The sequence below is a fragment of the Phyllostomus discolor genome, chromosome 3 (genome assembly GCF_004126475.2).
Source record: "Phyllostomus discolor isolate MPI-MPIP mPhyDis1 chromosome 3, mPhyDis1.pri.v3, whole genome shotgun sequence".
NCBI lineage: Eukaryota > Metazoa > Chordata > Mammalia > Chiroptera > Phyllostomidae > Phyllostomus > Phyllostomus discolor.
In genome coordinates, this window is record NC_040905.2 from 2,556,421 (window position 1) to 2,574,730 (window position 18,310).

General features: G+C 56.2%; 1 protein-coding gene across 1 annotated transcript in view; it reads right to left on the reverse strand.

Moving 5' to 3' along the window:
* Window positions 1–1,445: 1,445 nt before the first annotated feature.
* The window catches only part of ITGA2 (integrin subunit alpha 2), a 74,226-nt gene continuing 57,361 nt past the window's right edge, over window positions 1,446–18,310 (reverse strand). Inside the window, exons 21-30 of the mRNA XM_036020160.1 lie at window positions 17,438–17,530; window positions 16,742–16,818; window positions 16,568–16,651; window positions 13,403–13,505; window positions 11,666–11,776; window positions 10,710–10,814; window positions 9,243–9,356; window positions 5,571–5,660; window positions 2,284–2,400; window positions 1,446–1,593 (exon numbers count right to left, since the gene is read on the reverse strand). Of these exons, the coding sequence (XP_035876053.1) occupies window positions 1,513–1,593; window positions 2,284–2,400; window positions 5,571–5,660; window positions 9,243–9,356; window positions 10,710–10,814; window positions 11,666–11,776; window positions 13,403–13,505; window positions 16,568–16,651; window positions 16,742–16,818; window positions 17,438–17,530 (975 nt within the window). The 3' untranslated portion in view covers window positions 1,446–1,512. The remainder of the gene's footprint in view (window positions 1,594–2,283; window positions 2,401–5,570; window positions 5,661–9,242; window positions 9,357–10,709; window positions 10,815–11,665; window positions 11,777–13,402; window positions 13,506–16,567; window positions 16,652–16,741; window positions 16,819–17,437; window positions 17,531–18,310) is intronic.

The following is an 18,310-nucleotide window of genomic DNA, read 5'->3' on the forward strand; positions in this document are numbered from 1 at the left end:
CCGTTGTGCCCGGCACTGGCCCCACTGCTTTGCCCACGCCCTCCTCCCAGCCCCTCCCTGCAAGAACAGGTGCGCCCAGAACCAGGCAAGAAGGTGCAGAGGAAGAGTGGGGGCTGGGCCTCAAGGAGGTCCATTTGCCCACACCGATGGGGTGCTTCTTCAACGAGGGGTTCCTGAGCCTCTCATCCCCCTCAGACCAAGTAAAGGAGAGCCTCAGGAGAGGGGGCCCGAGAATCCAGCTTGTGAGCACACGTGCCCAAGGGGCAGCCGCCGCCACCATGGAGGTCTGGGTCCCCCGGAAGGAGACAAGCACAGAGGGGGCGCCCTGGCTAGTTCAGGGGCGCCGACCTACCCCTGTCCCTCCTGGCCAAGTCCTGAGCTGGTGTCTTCCTTTGCCTGCTTCACGCCACCTGCACCTGTTCCAGCTGCTGGAAACACGCTCCGGCCGTGGTTCCTGCTGGTTTCACACTCAGTGGAAAGAGCTCCCCAAGTTCACTGAGTGGAACAGGCAGCGTGTCCTCCTCACCCCCATGCAGAGCCGCTGCCCGAGGCGGACGGATATTTGGACACGGGTAGAGGGAGGGGGACCACCGCAGACCCCTGGAGAAGAGGCAGGCCCAGGGGCTTCTAGAAGATGGGGCTCCAGGGGTTCAGTGTGGAAGGGGGTGACACGGCAGAGACGTTACCCCTTTTAAAAATTCACCAGGTCCAGCCAGCCAGCCAGCCAGCCAGCCAGGGCAGCCAGCGTGAACCGGAAGGAGGTAGGAAGCCTCTTGCTTCTGCCCCCGACGCCGGCCGCCCTCCGCCCTCCGCCCTCTGGTGGACCATAAACGTTGCCACAACTTTCCGTGCTTCGGCCTCTCAGCTCCCTCGGCCCACGAGACCAGAGTCGCCCCCTGCTGGCGGATCGCACCCAGCTGTTGGAGGTCTCCTAAGGACACCCACCACCGCAGGAAGGCGATGATGGGAGGAGGCAGCCGCGGGTCATGACAGCAAATGTTACCTGGTTTATCGACAAAATTTTCCCGTAAACTCTGCGGCAACTTTGGGCGAGCAGCGTAAGCTGAAGACTGTTGGGGTTTTTTCCCCCCAAACATCCGTATCCGAGCAAGTATCTTCCTACACCAAATCTAGCTTTTTTGTTGCTGCTTAAAAAAACAATCATTTTACACAATTGGGTTTTTCCCCACTTCCCCCCAACATCTAAGAAAGGTTACATTTTTCTTTAAGACATGTCAAGTGTGAGAGCATTTCACTTTCTGACACAGTGCACATTATAATGTAAACCCTGGACCAGCCAGATAAAGATCATGTTTCCGTATAAAATAACCCCCACCTGCACCCCTGGTTCCTTTTTTCCAAACTGACCTGCAGTTTTCTTAAAATAAAATATCAGGCTAGTTCACCTATTGCCTTACAAAACACTGGGATTTTTCCTTTTAAAAAAATCCACGTCAGCAGCAGACCCTGGCTGGGAGGCTGCCGGGTTCACGGCCGGTGCGCGGCGGGCGCTCAGCTGTTGAGCTCTGTGGTCTCGTCCACGTCCTCTGGGTTTTTGGCCATTTTTTCGTATTTTCTTTTGAAGAAGCCGAGCTGTGAAGACAATGTTGTCACAGTGTTACCATCCCTGGTTCGTTGTGGGTGGGGTCTGAGAGAGACCCCCTGGGCTGCCACTTGCCCTCAGTGGGGACCGCCCACCGGGGCTCTGGACGGGGTGGCGTGCGGCCTGCCCAGGCATCAGCCCTTCGGGGAGGAAATTCACTGCGAGAGCCGGACTGAACTGTATCAACGCCAGTGTTTATTTGCGGTTGAACAAGACCTTCAGGGGTCTGGCTGGAAGGAGGGTGGGGGGAGAGCCTATGGGCAGGAAGGACCAAGGAGGCGAAACCCTTCCTCACTGTTTTCAAGGACGGGAGGGGGACTTTGCACACAGCGCACACAGCCTTTTCCTTGTGACAGGGAGGGGCCCAATGAAACAAGATCGATATTTGATTGGGAAATTCAAGACGGAGGTCCTCAGGGGCTCTGAGCTCTTTTTTAAAAAGATTTTAATTATTTATTTTTAGAGAGAGGAGAAGGGAGGGAGAAAGAGAGGGAGAGAGACATCAGTGTGTGGTTGCCTCTTGTGCACCCCACACTGGGGCCCTTGGCCCGAAATCCAGGCACGTGCCCTGACTGGGAATTGAACCTGTGACCCTTTGGTTCTCAGGCTGGCACTCAGCCCACTGAGCCACACCAGCCAGGGCAGGGGCCCCGTATTTTACAACAAGAAACCTTGCTTACCTTCCATAAAATTGCAACCAGGGCTAACAGCAACAGGATTCCAGCAATGACACTTCCTACTATGACTCCGGTGGGCACTTCGGCTTTCTCATGGGGTCTCATTATCGTAACGGGAATCTGCAAACGTATACACACAAGAACTGAGTGAACCAGCGCGAGCCCCCCCAAAAAGACGGTTTTGTCAATTCTCCGATTTGGTAAATGACAGTCACGCGACTGGTGCAGGATCCTGTTCTTCGGTTAAACATGGCGCAGGGCGGTTTCTGGACAACACGCCCCTGCGAAGCGCAGGCAGGAACACACACACGCTCTCCGGCCTCCTCCTCTCCACTGCGCCGCATGAGCAGACGCGCCGCCTCGGGCGGCGTCAGGTGTGTGCGTTATCTACGAAACGGAATTTCAGTTTCCCGCCCACGGTTTTATCCTCCAGCGAGAGCACCTGGAGCCCAGTCCCGGGAGGGAGTCCACGGCCTGTGGTTAAACCCCAGGAACAGCCACTTGCATGTGGGCTCCCAAAACGCTGTTTCACTAACCTCCCACCCAAGCGTCTCTGGTGTGCGCTGCTAAAACCCAGAAGGAATGTCTCAGGGCTCAGGTTGTCCTCTGCAGTGAGGAGACTGTCCTTGAGGCTGGCTACCTCTGATGCTCTGTGCCCACTTCCTGGCAGTCTTTGTGGCTCTGCAATAGAGTGACTACCCTTCGACTTTTAATGGTAAAACTGTCTAGTCTTTTTTTTTTAATGGTAGGAAGAATCACAGCCACTTCCTCTGCAAAGTATTGGGTTGGCCAAAAAGTCTGTATGGTTTTTCCCATAAAATAAAGAACCCATTTTTTCATTTTCACCGAACACGTTATTGATTTGGATATTTTGAGTATGTCAGCATCTCCTGTGTGGTAAACCATTGATTGTTCTCAGTTAGCGTCTCGATTTGATCGCTATCAACTTCAGCTGGTCCACCGACTGTGGAGCACTGTCAGCGAGGAGTGTCTAGCTCGAAACTTCGCGAGTCACCTTTGGCACGTCCCGTCAATCACGGCACCTTCTCCACACACTGCACTCGTCTCTTTTGCATTTCAGTTGCGTTTCACCTTTCTTGAAATGATACAGTCTAAGTGCTGAAAATGTTGCCTATCTTCTTCCATCTTCAATATGAAAATGGCTTCACATGCCCTGGCTGGTGTGGCTCAGTGGACTGAGTGCCAGCCTGAGAACCGAGCTGTCGCTGGTTTGAATCCCAGTCAAGGCACATGCCTGGGTTATGGGCCAGGTCCCCAGCTGGGGGCATGTGAGAGCCAATTGACTGATGTTTCTCTCCCTCCCTTCCCCTCTCTAACAATAAATAAATGAAATCTTTAAAAAAATGGCTGCACAAAAATGCACCAATTTTGATAAGCTTTTTTTTTTTAAATGCACACTAAATATGGCAGCTGTCACAATACAAGCTAACAACATTGTTTCCAATGAAGTTAAAGACAACTGAGCGCCACTAGAGCCCTGTTACAGATAAAACCAAATGACGCTTCCGGCCAACCCAACACGTTCTCAGAGAGCTGCAAGGGGACAGAGCCTAACTGATTTACTTGCTTGTACCCTGAGTTACCCTGACCACAGTGGCAGAGAGCTGCTCTGCATCACAGGGCTGGTGAGCTGGGCTAGCCTTCAGTCTGGCCTTGCGGTGACTGTATCTCTGTTTGTATCTGCAAGAGCCAAAATAAGGCTTTGGGAATTCGAGAATGCGGCAGCTACACCCCCATGCGGTCCGCTGCTTTCCAGCGGTCGTGGCTCCACTGCTCTCTAGTCTAGAAGTCTCCGGGCTGGGTCCGCACATCTACGGGGGTCTGTGAGTGTAAAGTTTTTGGGGTCAGATTTGTAAATGGGCCTGGGGTTCAAAAACATTGAAGAGTCACATATTTACCTATAGGAATTTATACGTCAATTTATTATTTGGGTCCCAAATATTATTCAAAAACGTACCCAAGTTTTACTTGGGTGCACAGACTGCTTTCACGGACACAGCAATGGAGTGGCTGACCCCTGTTATTCATCCGTATTGCTCAGAGAAAGCCAGGGAAAGACAAATTTCCCAAAGGGTTCCTTAAAATTGTTCATTTGAATTTTCAATTAATACATTTATTTAAAACTGCTTTCAAAAAAAAAAAGAAAAGAAAAGAAAGAAAACTTCAGCAAAGGCCCAGGCATTGTCTGGACACCCCATCTTTCTAAAGTGAACTTTAAAAACCTCCATAGCGCTTTCCCCGCTGTCTAAGTTCACAGCACTTTGAACTGGAGGGTGACATTTCCTTTGCTTCTATTTCTGGTTCCCCACAGCCCTGCCTCTGCTGCAAAGAGGGCGCCGTCCGCGGTGGGGGGGGGTCCAGGGACAGAAGAGCGGCCCCTGAGGCGGGGAACCCCTTTCCCTGAGCGGAGAGCGGGACAGCTGGGCTGTGACCTTCACTCCCCGGCAGCGAGAGGCCCAGCGCTCTCATAGGCCACCAGCTCTGTCCTCAAGGTCACGGGCTGCAGCAGGGGACCGACGCCAGGCTGGCCTCGGGGGACAGTCTCAAACTGCCTTCCAATTCCTAACAAAAGCTCTGGGAGGAAAACGCCCGGGGCGGTGCCAGCCGAGGGCCGGGCAGGGCACCCCCGCCGTCTCTGAACACGGCATCTTCTGCCCAGAGCTCCGGGGCGCGGGGAACGTGCCCCGGCCAGCTCTCCACACAGGGCGCCTTTGTTCTCTCCCAAAGCACATTTCTTTGTGAAACTTTTGTTAATCAAGGGGAGCATTTAGAGCTTTCTAGACGGTCAGAGCTCATGAATGGACATTTCGCGCAGTGTCCGTGAGAAGGCATGCTGCGGAAGAAGAAGCCCTCTGCTAAATGCCCTGTTTGTTCGGCCCACATCAGCACTTGCTCTGGAAAGTGCTCTAACAGACGCTTCAGAGCAGCAGGACTCGGATTTTAAAGGGGCGAAGACCTGGACCCTTGCGTGGGAGCAGGAGGAGGAAGGAGGCTGGAGGTGCGGGTCCGGGCAGGGGCAAGGCAGCCACGGCAGCCGGGGTCCTGGGGGCTGTGTGTTGCACGGGACCCTCCGTCCGACCCGGCTTTGCCCACGTGGGGGCGGGGAGGCGGCCAAGGAGCAAACACCCTGGCCCACAGCTCAACGTAAACGGACATCAGGTGGTCAGCGTGTCGGTAGCGGACGCTGCGCACCAGCAGGCCAGAAGCAGCCCTACTGTGCGTTTTCAGAGACGGACCCTGTGGCCCATGGGAGGGGCCGAGGCGCTCACCGTGACGGCGTTGTCCTGGATCACGTACACCTGCGGGTTGTAGGTATCCACTTCCGCGGAGGCCGTCAGCTGCACGGTCTGGAACGTGGACTGCAACACAGAGCGGAGAACAGGTGTCACCTGGGCGGAGGCGCGGGCGAGCGGCTCGGCCCGGTTACGGTCCCTTAATTTCCCCGCGCAATGTGACAGGAGCAAAGGCCAAGGTGGAGACTCCAGACACTCAGTGTCAGGGGCCGGGGACAGGGGACGGGCCATGTGGCGAGTGTCCTTGGACTTCCCCTGGTGGCTGGCGGGCCTGCCTAGCAAGAGAACCCCGGACTCCCCGGGGCGAGGCTACACATCTCTCCGGGCGATCATGACTTCAACCGCGGCTGCGGAACAAGGGTTTGGAAGTGAAGCTTTCAACTGGAGAAGGCCACGGCACAGATTTCTAAAATCTTAGGCTGGCCACATGAGCGGAAGTCACAAACTTGAAGTTTTTAGAGAGACAGCCTCCTACAGACAGAGGACAGACTGCTGGCTGCCCGAGGGGAGGGGTGGGGAGACTGGGGGGAAAAGGGGCGGGACTGGGAACTACAAATGGGCAGCGACAGGTCGGCCACGAGGATGTCAAGTATAGGGCAGGGGATACGGCCAAAACTATGGTAACACCTGTAGGTGATGCCAGGTGGGAGGGAGGCGTCAGGGCGCCCCTCTGTGAAGGGCCTGGTCATCTCCCCACTGTGCTGTGCGCCTGGACTAACACCCGATGATACCGCCTGTCTACTGAAACTGGAAAACTAGAAAAAGGCAAACTCCATTTTTTTAACCTGTGTCCTTCAGTAAGGGATGTAACCGAGTGGGAGATCAGATGAAAAAGAAACAGAATCGTTCCTTTGGTGTGCACATGTGTCAAGAAATGCTGCTCCACAGGACCCTTGAACTTGACCAGACACGTCCGCAGCAGAGCCCTGGACTTGTCATGTACATGACAGGGCTCCTCATCTCAGATTTCCTAATCTGAGCGTTTCTACCAAAACACACAGGACTTAGGGCAGGCCCAGAGAAGGCACGTACATTTTATGCTGATATTTCCAGTAACCTAACATGAAATAATTTAGCATGCATCCTTGGATCTACTGTAGAAAAACAAATCTGTTTTCCACCGGCAACATGGTCGGTGTGAACAGTCTTTTCTCTATGACGAAACACGGGCCTGAGGCTTGCTCTGAAGTAGGACGTGGCGCCCCGGTCTGAGAGCCGCCGCCCGGCGCCCTGGCTCCGAGGACTCGGTTTTCCTGGTTGCTAGGGCCCGGGGCGCAGTGCTCCAGGAGGCGGCCGGCCGAGCTCTGTCTGGGAGCCAGAAGAGGAGCGTGCGCATCCAGAGAGTGAGCACTGCATTTCCTTTCCACTAGCTCAGTGTCTGGTCAGTCTTCCTCACCTTCTCCACGTGGAAGGTTGCATCAGAAACGAACTCTGACCCCCCGTCTCTGGCACAGATCTTACTGAAGGGTGTGGACGCCCCGGCCGGCTAGCTCAGTTCGTAGAGCATCCTCCCGATACGCCAAGGGGGCGGGTTCGAGCTCCGGTCAGGGCACAGACAAGAAGAGAGCCATGAAGGCAGCAATAAGTGGAAGAACAGATTGATGTCTGTCTCTCTCTCAAAATCAGTTTTAAAAAGGGTATTGATGACGGTTTAATTAAAAAAAAAACAAAACCCACCAGTGAAGCGAATGCTGGTTTCACAGCCCCTACAGACTAAGGATGAAAGAGTCCCCTCACAACGCTGATAACCCGCCCCCCCCGCCCCCGAGCCAGGCCCGCCGCACAAGCACCAGGACTCCTGCAGGGCCGGCGGGCTGTGCCCGGGGCGTATCCCATGCACGCCCGAGACCAGCGGTCAGCAAGGGTCTGCGTCCACGTGGTGGTCCATGGGACCACCAGTCTGGAGGCCCACACGGTCGCTGGGAGAGGAGATTCCCTGTCCTGTTACCTTGATCTGCATCAGAAGGGGGGGGGGACAGCACACTAACGGTTCTGATGCAGGAAATGAGGCCCACGTTCACACCGAGAGCAGCCCCTTGGCCGCGGGAAGGGCTGCAAACGCGGTGGAGATGCACACCTGACCTCCCAGCGGGAGCCCGCCCAGGGGCTCGGGGTCGTTTCTCAGTCTAACCCTCGTAACCACGCGGAAAAAGCCCCAATCTTACACTTCCTCAGAACGTCACTCCCAGAAACAAAACCTTTTTTTTTTTCCTGAAAACCTCGGGACGGATAAGTTCAAAAGCCTGACGGTTAAAATGATGTAGCTTTAGATAAACTCCTGAAAAACCCAATGGCTTTTGCAGAGTCGGCACCACGGCACTTGATCTGCAGCAGCTGGGCTCCTTCCCGGCTGCAGACTGCGGCTGCCATGGAAACAGGGCTCCTTCCTCCACCCAGGCATCGGGGAGCCAGGATGAGGGGAAAACCCAGCACTGAGCTCCAGCAGCTGGGACAGTGGGATGAGGGGGGGGGCGGGCTTCGCATCTGTCGGGATCTGGGGGCCCCCACAGCTGGAGAGCAAACGCAGCCCACGAGAAGGCGAAACAAGAGGAAGGAAGCGAGAGGAAGCCCACCTTCTCACTCCACGCCCCCCCCCACTCTCCTCTGCTTTCCACGATTCCTCTTTCTGTTGTATCTTTATCCAAGAATGTTGCTTATCCTTCGGTTCCAGGGACAGGTTTTCTGGGCACGTAGTTCTCTAACCAGACACAAACCCCACGGCGGGGCATGGGGTGTGTCAGACAGACCGAGAAGTGGTTAGAGAGCAGGGAGTCGAGTCTGGTGGGTAAGCGCCTTCGGGGCTGATATGTTTGTTAAAAAAAATAAAAAAAAAAAATCCGCTGAGAGCCACGAGGGCCCCCTGGAGGCCTCCGTGGGAGCCAGGCCTGCAGTCCGACTCCGGGAGCCTGCCTTCCCTCTCGTTGTCACCCCAGACCCGACTTCTGGCCCCCAGACCTCCGCTGAAAGCGGATAGCACCACAGCTCCACCTGCCAAGTGGAAAAACACGCTGACAGTGTTTTGGCACTTCTTTCAACCGTTTCGTGGGATTGAAATGACTTAAAAACTGGTGCGCGCCCTGCGCTCCCTCCAGGGACAGGGTGGGTCAGGAGAGGCCAGCGGCACCTGCTCCGGCACAGAGAGGGGAACCCTGCCTTGGGTTGGAATCATCCCCCGGGGTGACCCAAGGTCCGCCGGACAGCAGGCTGGGCGTTCCAGGGGGGAGGGCAGAGTCCGTCATGCGCACTTGGACGGGGGCGCAGCGGAGGGGGGGAGGAAGGCAGGCGGGAGTGTCCAGAGCTGGGGAGGGAGACCGAGCAGGGGGGCCCCTCGAGCCCGGGGGCAGTAGAGGTCACCTTGGCACGGTGCCCCGAGGCCAGCGTGCGGGGCTTGCGTGCAGCCTGAGAGGGAGGTGCGTTATGGATGGGCACGGGGGTGGGGTGGGGGGGCTCTGAGACCTGGCCGGACGGGACGAGCTCTGGGAGGAGAGGCAGCACCCGGCTTCAGGGCGAAACTGCTCTCGCCCAGGTGGGCGCCGCGGCCAGCGGCCAGGGGGTGGGAACTTCTCGACGACAGCGAAGCCCGAGCACCCAGCAACACGCCCAGCGACACGCCCAGCAACACGCCCAGCGAAGAGGACCGACACTCACGGCGGCGAACGTCCCGTTCCAGAGCCTGGTGGACACGTTGAGGAAGTACTCGGCTTTCAGCTGCGGGTCCCTCAGCCAACAGGTGACGTTCTGGCAGGAGGCCATCCTGCAGTTCTTGAGGGCGGGATCACGGGGGCCGGGGGAGGAAACAGAGAGGGTTAGTGTGGGCTTTGGGAAAGAGAAGTCACCCTTTTACAGAGATGGATGCGGTGGACGGAGGGACACAGGCGAGCTCACGAAGGACCGGCAGTTAAAGCTCTTCGCTGTGCCCCCCGACGGGGCGGTCCCCCCACGCTGCCCGGACGTCCCCGTCTGCACAGAAGGCCTCGGGCGACAGGCGCGCCATGCGGGGGGACGTCCATGACCCTGCTTTGTTCGGGACCGCCTCTGAGGCCGAACCACCACCACTAACCCGGGCTTAGCAACGGTGCGCTCAATAGGCAGATGCCTGGGCACATGGGCACCACAGAAGGCAACACAGCTCCGCCACGGAACACAACGGACCAGGAAGCCCCCCCTCAGGCTCCGAGGAGGCCGACAACAGAAGAATCAGTAGCTGCCACCATCGGGGGGAGGGGGAGATGCAGGGCGAGCATTTGCCGGGCAGTGACATGACTCCGTGTGACGCTCTCATGGGGATACGTGTCATCACACATGTGCCCAAACCGATCACGTCCCTGCCCCGAGTGACCCCAGGGTCAGCTCTGGACTTGGGGTGATTACAACGTCTGAGATGGGGGCCCACCAATGGGAAGGTACCACTCTGGTGGGGGCGGGTGCAGGGTGGGGGTTGGGGAGCAGGAGGCTGCGCCTGTGTGGGGTAAGGGGATGTGGGAAATGTCTGTGTTTTCCACTCAGTTTTGCTAACACTGCTCCAAAAAATAGTCTGTTTTAAGCTGGCACGTTGGCCTATGAAAAGGTGGCACTGTGCATCTGTGCAACAGTATCCACACTCGCGTGTGTGCCGACCGGTGCTGACACACGCGGGGCGGAGGCTGTTGGTGGACTGTCGGGCGGCCAGCTGTCCCGTTTCCCAGGAGCCTCAGTGTCTGTGTCCTGGCTGCTGCTGTCAAGTCTGGTCTGTGCTGTTTCCACTTAGCAGTTGACGTCGTCACAAAATCAGAGCATTTTCACAAGAGTAAGCAAAATTCTGAGACGAGTTTCTACTGGGAGTTTTTACACATTAGATTTCAACTGTATTTGTAGCCACTGCCCTATAATTAATTACTTCAGAAGGAAACTATTTCATCCTCTTCTCCTGCTGCCTCCATCCACCGTGAAATAAAACAATTTAATCCTAGACTTGAGAGCGTTTCTAGCCCTCGATGCATACTGGCCATCAGAGGCCGAACAGGAATCTCTGACTGGGGGGGGGGGAGGGGCGGGTAGAAATAAGTGCCTCCGTTTCCGGGCAGGTGGAGCGGTGACACCCCGAGGGAAGCTGTCCCCGCGTTAACCGGTCCTCACCAATTCTTTCACGTGCCGGAAGTTTTCACTCTTGAAAGATACGGGAGAAGACGTCTGTCCTATGTTCAGGGGGTTTATGTCGGCGTCACAGCTGATGTCACCGGCCTACGAGAAAGGACACCCAGTCGGTCCCTTCCACCTGGTAGGACAGTCCGACTGTCACAGGACAGTCCGACTGTCACACGGGGGGTGGGGAACCGTTAGGCCAGCTTCACCGCGGAGCTGGACACGCTCTCGCGTCACTCACGCAAACTGGGACGCACTCAGATGCTGCAGGCCTGACTGCGGGGGGCTGCTGGGTCGCATCGGTCACGAGACAAGCCGGCAGTGACAATGACGGTGAGTGACTTCACTCAGGGTTCCCCCTCTAGTGGAACGGTTTAGGACTTTGACACGAGAACCAGCCCAGTAAGTGCCGGAGGACCGTGGGGGTCAATGTCGGAGCAGGTCCCAGCCCCCCGGGGGGCTTTAGAGACCAACGCAGGTGCTGGGGCCTTAGCCGGAGAGACACCCGGTTGACGGCAGGTAGCGGGGAGGGGGCCTGGGCATCACTGTTATCCAAAAAGTGACCTCAGCGACGGACATGAGCGGCCAGGGTGAGGGCGTCAGGTGGAAACTCCAGCTGCTAACGGTGGCTGGGTGCAGCCTGTCACCTCCTGGCTGGCTAAGCTGTCCCCGGACAGGGCTCTGACAGAGCCGGCCCTCCACCTGGCCAAGGTGGGGCTCCGGGAACCACTCCGGCCATCTAGACTCAGACATCTGTCTCCTCGTACCGACATCCTGCGTCCAGCACGCAACTGACGTTTCGTGACCTGGCACCCAGGGTCCCCGGGTCACCTTCCTCGTTTCCCGCCTGCAGCGGCTGGCCGAGACCCCCCGTCCCCCCCCCCCCGCCCCCGCCGTGGGAGCCTCCGGGCTGAAAGAGCACGCCGTTCCAGGCACCCCGCGGGCCTCACCTGGTCCGTGTGGATGCCGGTCAGGTACAGCAGCGGGTTCCCGGCCTGGGTGTGCTGGGGCACGCGGACGGTGACGGACGCCATGCTCACCGGGATGCTTCCCGTGGCCACCTGCGCGGTTCGGAAGGAAACCGTCTGTTTATTGACTGGAGAGATCGTCACCTCCGCAGTGTGAACGGGGGATACCTTGTGGCTTAGGAGACGGTTAACAACACCCGCCGTCTGTGGGGCTGGGCTGCCAGGGCACGAGGCAGCCCCCTACGCCGACGGGCAGTGTGGCCCGGGCAGGGTGCGGGGCCCCCGCAGGCCTCCTTGGTCCCCGGAAACAAAGAGGATCAGCAACGCAGGTGGGGGCCACAGGTAGAGTGCCCGTTCTCACGGGTGGGGGGTCTGCCCGCGTCGGCCAGTGCCTGTGCCCTGCTGCTTGTTACACATTTCATTTATTCCTTAAATTTAACCTTTATTGTATTTTTTCCCATTACCGTTGCGTCCCCGTATTCCCTCCTCCCCCACAGTCACCACACTGCTGTCCACGGGTGGCACCCAGGGGAGTAGGAATCTTAACTGACATCCTCACCCATGTGGGGCCACTGGGCCAACGCAGACAAAGCTCTGGATACAGAGGCTGGTTCTTATCACCGCCTCTGTGACTGCTGCCCTACTGTCACTACCGGCTGACGGACCGATGGTGCATCAAAGAGGCAGCTGCCAAACGCCACGCACATTTTATACCTTTCAGTGCCCGGACCGCAGTCAAGACCGTTTAAAGGTTTTTTGTCTTAAACCACCAAATTGCAGGGTTGCAACCGTTTAACAGACTAGTAAGAGCTGTACAAAAGAGAATTGTACAGACTCAGGGGGTGGACGAATTTCCTTTTTACTCTCCAAAGTTTCTGTGATTTATATTGTACAATAGTTACCTTTACATATTAACTTCTCTGTTACATACTTGATAATAATCTTTAGATGAATAATTGCATATACTAGCCCTGGCTGGCATAGCTCAGTGGCTTGAGCGCGGGCTGCAAACCAAAGTGTCGCAGGTTCGATTCCCAGTCAGGGCACATGCCTGGGTTGCAGGTCATGACCCCCAGCAACTGCACATTGATGTTTCTCTCTCTCTTTCTCCCTCCCTTCCCTCTCTAAAAATAAATAAATAAAATCTTTTAAAAAAGGTAAAATTAAAAAAATAATAATTGCATATACCAATAGACAATAAAACGGATTTTACAACATTTCTAGACACCGCCGAGCCTGACTACAGAACGCACAGCTGCACACAGATGGGACACGGCTTCTGAAAGAGAAGTGGTCCCAAAGGGCGCACTGGCGCACTGATCCCATTCCAGAGGTGTCCGCCCACGCTAACGCCATCACACTAGCATTCCGTTGGGTAATGTTGACCGTTTTCTTTCATAACGCACCCATGGCCCCTCACCCGGGACACATGACACACACAGAGCCCGGAACCTTACATCTGGGGCCCATCTCTGGGACTCTCCTAGGATGGCCGCTGGGCCCACCACCAGGGTCGCCCAGGACTTGTCCCAAACGCACACTCTCAGGCCCACCCCACCTCAGATGCTCTGGGGACGGGGCCCAGGGGATCTCACGTGTGCTCCACGTGGGGACCACCGGTATGTTTCAACTTCTTTCTCCTTCCTTCTTCTTCCCCCAGCCTGAGCTTTTCCTTTCCCCTCCCTCTGGTTTCCCATCCCTCGTGATGGGCGAACCAACCTTAATGGAGAAGGTGAAGCTCGGGCCAATGTCTTCAAAACTGCGCACCACGGAAGGGACGTTCCCGTCTGGCGAGACCTCGTAAAAGTTTATGTTGGTCGACCTGTCGTAAAGCCAGATATTTCAGTTCTGCTGTTCTTCTGGGAACGTAGTATTTCTCTCACTTAGAGGTCTCTCTAGCACATGTTACAAGCGGAACAGTTTGCATTCAGGCGCAAACACATGAGATGGAAACACAGGCTTATTCTGGGCCCGTGGTCCATTGCCCCCCCCCCCCCCCGAGGGGCCACACAATCCATCCTCATGACAGGATGTTGACCATATTTCCTAAAAAAATTAGGACAGTTTCTGAGATAGAGCTGTTCGATTTCTTTTCTGAAAACACTGCCTTTTTCTTCTTTACACCCCCTTTAGAAAAAAACACTTTTCCAAATTCCCAAAAGGAAAATGCATCCCAGGGAGTCGTAAGTAAATGCCATATTTGTCACGGTCCCGTGTGTGACAGGAATGAGGACCTGGGAGCCTTCCATGGTGGGGGTGTGGGGGGGCTGGGAGGGTGGCGCTGCTGGGACTGTGAAGCCAAAAGCTGGCTGCCAATGCAGGACACCCCCACCCCCCCACCCCTGGAGGTCTTTGTGGGGCCCCAAGGACCCCCGTTTCTAAGTCGATTAACAGCTCTGCTTTGGCATTTTGAAGAGATCCAACATCTTCGCATTAGTTACCTAGGTTTTCCTGAAGTCCCTTGAGGGTTGGCCAGTGTATTTGTAACAGCGGTTAACTACACCCAGGGGGCGCTGTTTCAGAGATGACTCCGCCACCGTCCGTCCCCACCCACCGCATCTGCACGGCACAGCCGCACACCCACACGGCACCAACGCGGTGGCTACAGCTGACCCGCAACCGTGGGCAAGGGCTTGTTCCAAAAAGCTGGCACAGGTATTTGTTTAAAGATGTTCTTTTTTCCTTCCAGCGCTGCTTGTGATGATGAAACAAAATAAAGATGCAAAAATCCAAGTATCTCATTAACATTAAATGGGTTACATAAATTACACTCCAGTCGGGAACAGGAGGAGTCGAATCTCTATGTCCTGACCCGAATTTCTCTAGATCCGTATTTCTCTAATATGGATTTCCTTACATAAAGAGCAAGGCCCAGAAAGGCTTTATCATTCCACCTGCGTAAATAATGTGTGTGTGTGTGTGTGTGTGTGTGAGATGCTCATGTCCTGGTGGAAAACCAAACCGTGTCTGGGAGGTGTTCCTCAAACGGTGGAGTTAGTCATCTCTGGGGTGGGTGGGGCGGGCGGGCGGGATGATTTCATTTTCCATTGTGCAGCTTTCTCTAAGGTTTGGGTCTTCCATCCATGTGCGTTTTCTTTCTTTCTTCCTTCCTTCCTTTCTTTCTTTCTTTCTTTCTTCTTTTTGATTAAAAAAGTCAAAAGGAATTCTCTGGGTGCTAGGATTAAGACCCATATTTGCTTTATTCTTCATAATTCTTCCTATTAATTTTTTAAGCTGTGCGATATTTTTAAAAGAAGATCAGGATGTCTCAGAGTCCAACTTGCCGTCACAAAGATCCACAGCTAAGCTGTTGGTAGAGTGAAGTGCCACTCGTTCTTACATCTGTTCCGTGGTAAAATGCCTGAGAAAACTGGCCGTGGTGGCCGTGGTGGGGAGTGGAGTCATACAAAGACTATACTAAGAGAAAGCATTTAGGCCCTGGCCGGGCGGCTGAGGTCGTGGGTTCAATTCCCGGCCAGGGCACACTCCTGGGCTGCAGGTGCAGTCTGGGTCAGGGCGTATGAGAGGCCACCGATTGATGTTTCTCTCTCACACCGATGCTGCTCCCTCTCTCTCCCCCTCCCTCTCTCTTGGGTACCAATAACTGTATCCTCGGGTGAAGGTTAAAAAAAAAAACAGAAATAGTATCCGTCTAGGGAGGAAAAAAAACTTCGAGTAACTGCCCCATCCATCACCCCGGCTGCTGGAGTCCTCGGTCCTTCTCCAGCAGTCCAGGGGCGTCCAAAGTCTGCGGCCGCTGATTAGTTTTTCAGGGACGGCGGCCTGGACCCCACCTCGTTCCTGCTCTGACTGCCCGCGGCTCGCCCGGTGCACAATCACTCTTTCCCTCCCTGCTCCTGCGTCTCGGGCTTGGGCACACGTTCCTTGTTGTTCTCGCTCGGGGATCTGCGGGGGACCTCCACACCTCTCCCCCACTTTCCGGGGCTGCGGCGATGTGGGAGTTGGGGAAGTCCTGTCCCCGGACACTCGGCAGCTTAGCTTTTTGGGATCACGCTGCTGCGTGCTGTCCACGGTCACGACCGACCTGTGCCGGGAGGCGGCCTCGCCAGGCAGAGAGCCCGGGTCCCGAGGCGAGGAGGTGGGCGGCCCCTGTGGCCCGTGTCCTGGCACAGCTGTGCCCAGAGTGTTTGCCTCCAGGAAACCACCTCACGTCTAAGCAGGAGTGAAGGTGATGAGATCACCCTGCAAGCTCCAGTGGTGTTTATGGGCCACTCACGTCTCAGGACACCTGTCCCCACGAATGACTCATGACCAGCGGTGTCACCAGCCCCATTCTGCACCTCGCTCTCCAGTTCCTCCACTGGGGGCAGGCCAGAAAAGGGAGCAGGGCGTGTCTCCTCATGGGTGACCTCCTTCGGAAAATGCCACATCTCCTCTTGCTTGGAACAAACCCTTTGTCTGTGAGGTCAGCGCTTTTCCACCCAGAAATTAACTACTTCTGTGACCAGACTCAGTATTTGGGGACCGGCTCCGTGCACAGCACAGTGCTAGAGGCCCCCAGGTCCCCAAAGGGGCCGTCGCTGGGGAGCTCGTGGGCACGGGAGCGAAGGGGCCTGGAGAACGTGGCGGGAGCTCTCGGCCCGCACTCCGCTCTGACATCTGGGGCAGTTCGCAGCCTGTCTGGGGGCGAGGGGGGAGGGTCTCCCCCGGCCTGCGCCAGAAGCATTACCCCTGCCTTTCTGGTGTCATTTTGGTCAACACCCGGGAGTGGCTCCGGGCTCCCCTGGGGGCCAGGTTGTCCCCGGACGTCCGTCTGAGTCGAGAAGGGAAAAGCGTTTCGATCCCCGTTCCCAGTGGGGGAACAGCACACAGGGGACGTGTGGCGTGCCGGCCCAACGTGCCGGACGCCCGTGGTGGCCCTACCTCGTTATGTGAATGTCGGCATCGTACAGCAGAGGGATTCTGAAGCCGACTGAATTGTCCGCCGTGTTTTCCTCATCGCTTTCGCTGCGGAAACAAGCGTCAGGGGATGAATCACTCAGAGAGAAATCTCGGAAAAGCCGTCCACCGAATGAATACGTCCTTCCGTTTTACTACCTGGAGGCCCGGAAACTGACGGCCGCCTGGTTCTGAAGGTTTTGGAGGTTGAAGTCGAAGTTGATGGCAAACGTCACCTGCACACACAAGTAAGAGTCCCGCTGAGTGATGTCCCGAGCTCGGGGACCAGCACGGAAAACAGGGCTCCCGCAAAAGTCGAGCCCCTCCGGTTTAATTCAGAATTCCACCCGCCCGCCGCACGCTTCCGCACGTGTAGCAGCTGTGAGCAGCTGTGCACCTCGCTTCAGCCTCCCCTGCAGCCTGCAGGGCTGAACTTTCACCTGCCACGGACAGGGACCCCCCTCTCGGGCACGTCCGCGTGTCCGGGTTCGGACGCTTTTGTGTGGGTGTGAACTCTGCTCGTCAGGGGCAGCAAAGGACTGCGGGGACCCGGGGCACGACACTGGGACCGACGCCTGTCGGCGTGTCCATCGGAAAAGACCTTCCCATGTGGTGTGTGTGTGTGTGGGAAGGGACTGCTGGGGGGGAACCTCACTTTTTTTTAGTAACTTAAAGAACACCTTCAGATTTCAAACTCTTCCTCTAGATGCGCCACTGGGGATGTTATGATGCCTGTGAAAGGGTGGCACCTCTCAAGGAGGGTGGCACCTCCCAAGGAGGGTGGCGTGTGGGGGTGGTGGCGCCTGTGCCCAGGAGGGGCTGGCACGGGTTCGAGGGGGTAAACGCAGGCTGTACCTGTTGTCCCTGCTTCAGTGCGGGGTAGCCCACATCGCAGGCCACGGACTTCTGAGAGGATGCCACCTGGCACGTGACTTCTGTCCCATCCGCCTGAAGGATAGCGGGAAACAAGGAGCCGTTGGTGTGTGACATGTGTGCGCGGGCACAGCCACGCCGGAGGGTGTGCCAGCCACGTGGGCCTTTCAGCAGCCAGATCGGCTCACGCTGAGGGGATCCACTGTCCCCCAGGACGTGGAAAGCGGGCCTCGTCCAGGGGGCTGAGACGCCATTCTCACAGCTCAGCAGCACACCCGACAAGCCACAGGACTGACGTCCCCCAGAAGTGAACCGTAGCTCTGACATTTCATGAGCACACGGTAACCTTAATCCAGCATTCGGAAATGCTGTCTTTAGTGCATACCGTTCTCCTGATAGACTTGAACTTGGTAGTTTCACGAGAAAAAAACCAAAATCGTCTGTTGGTGTTTGTTTATACTTTAAATAATCTAAAGACTCTTGTTTAGCTTCCTTTTCTTTTCTCCTTAAAGGAAAAAGCTGTCATTTTGCATAGAAAACTTATAAACACCAAAGTCAGAACAGGCTGAGAACGCTGGGTCCATTAAGTCCACGTGGACTCAAAACCGGCTGGAGCCGTGTCAGGATTCCTGTGTCAAGCAGGTGGCGAATTTGGAAAATCTGAGCTTTTCCCTCCTCCCCCTTTCACAGCTGGGTGGCCGAGGAGGGGTGAGGGGGCACTCGTGGTCAAGTGTGTTCCTGGGATAGCGATCAGGCCGACACGATGCGGTGACCTCGCAGGAATGTGTCGTCTGGCAGCCGCAGCAGCAGCACCGTGGCTGAGCTGCGGAATCCGACTCACCGGGGAGGCGGGGG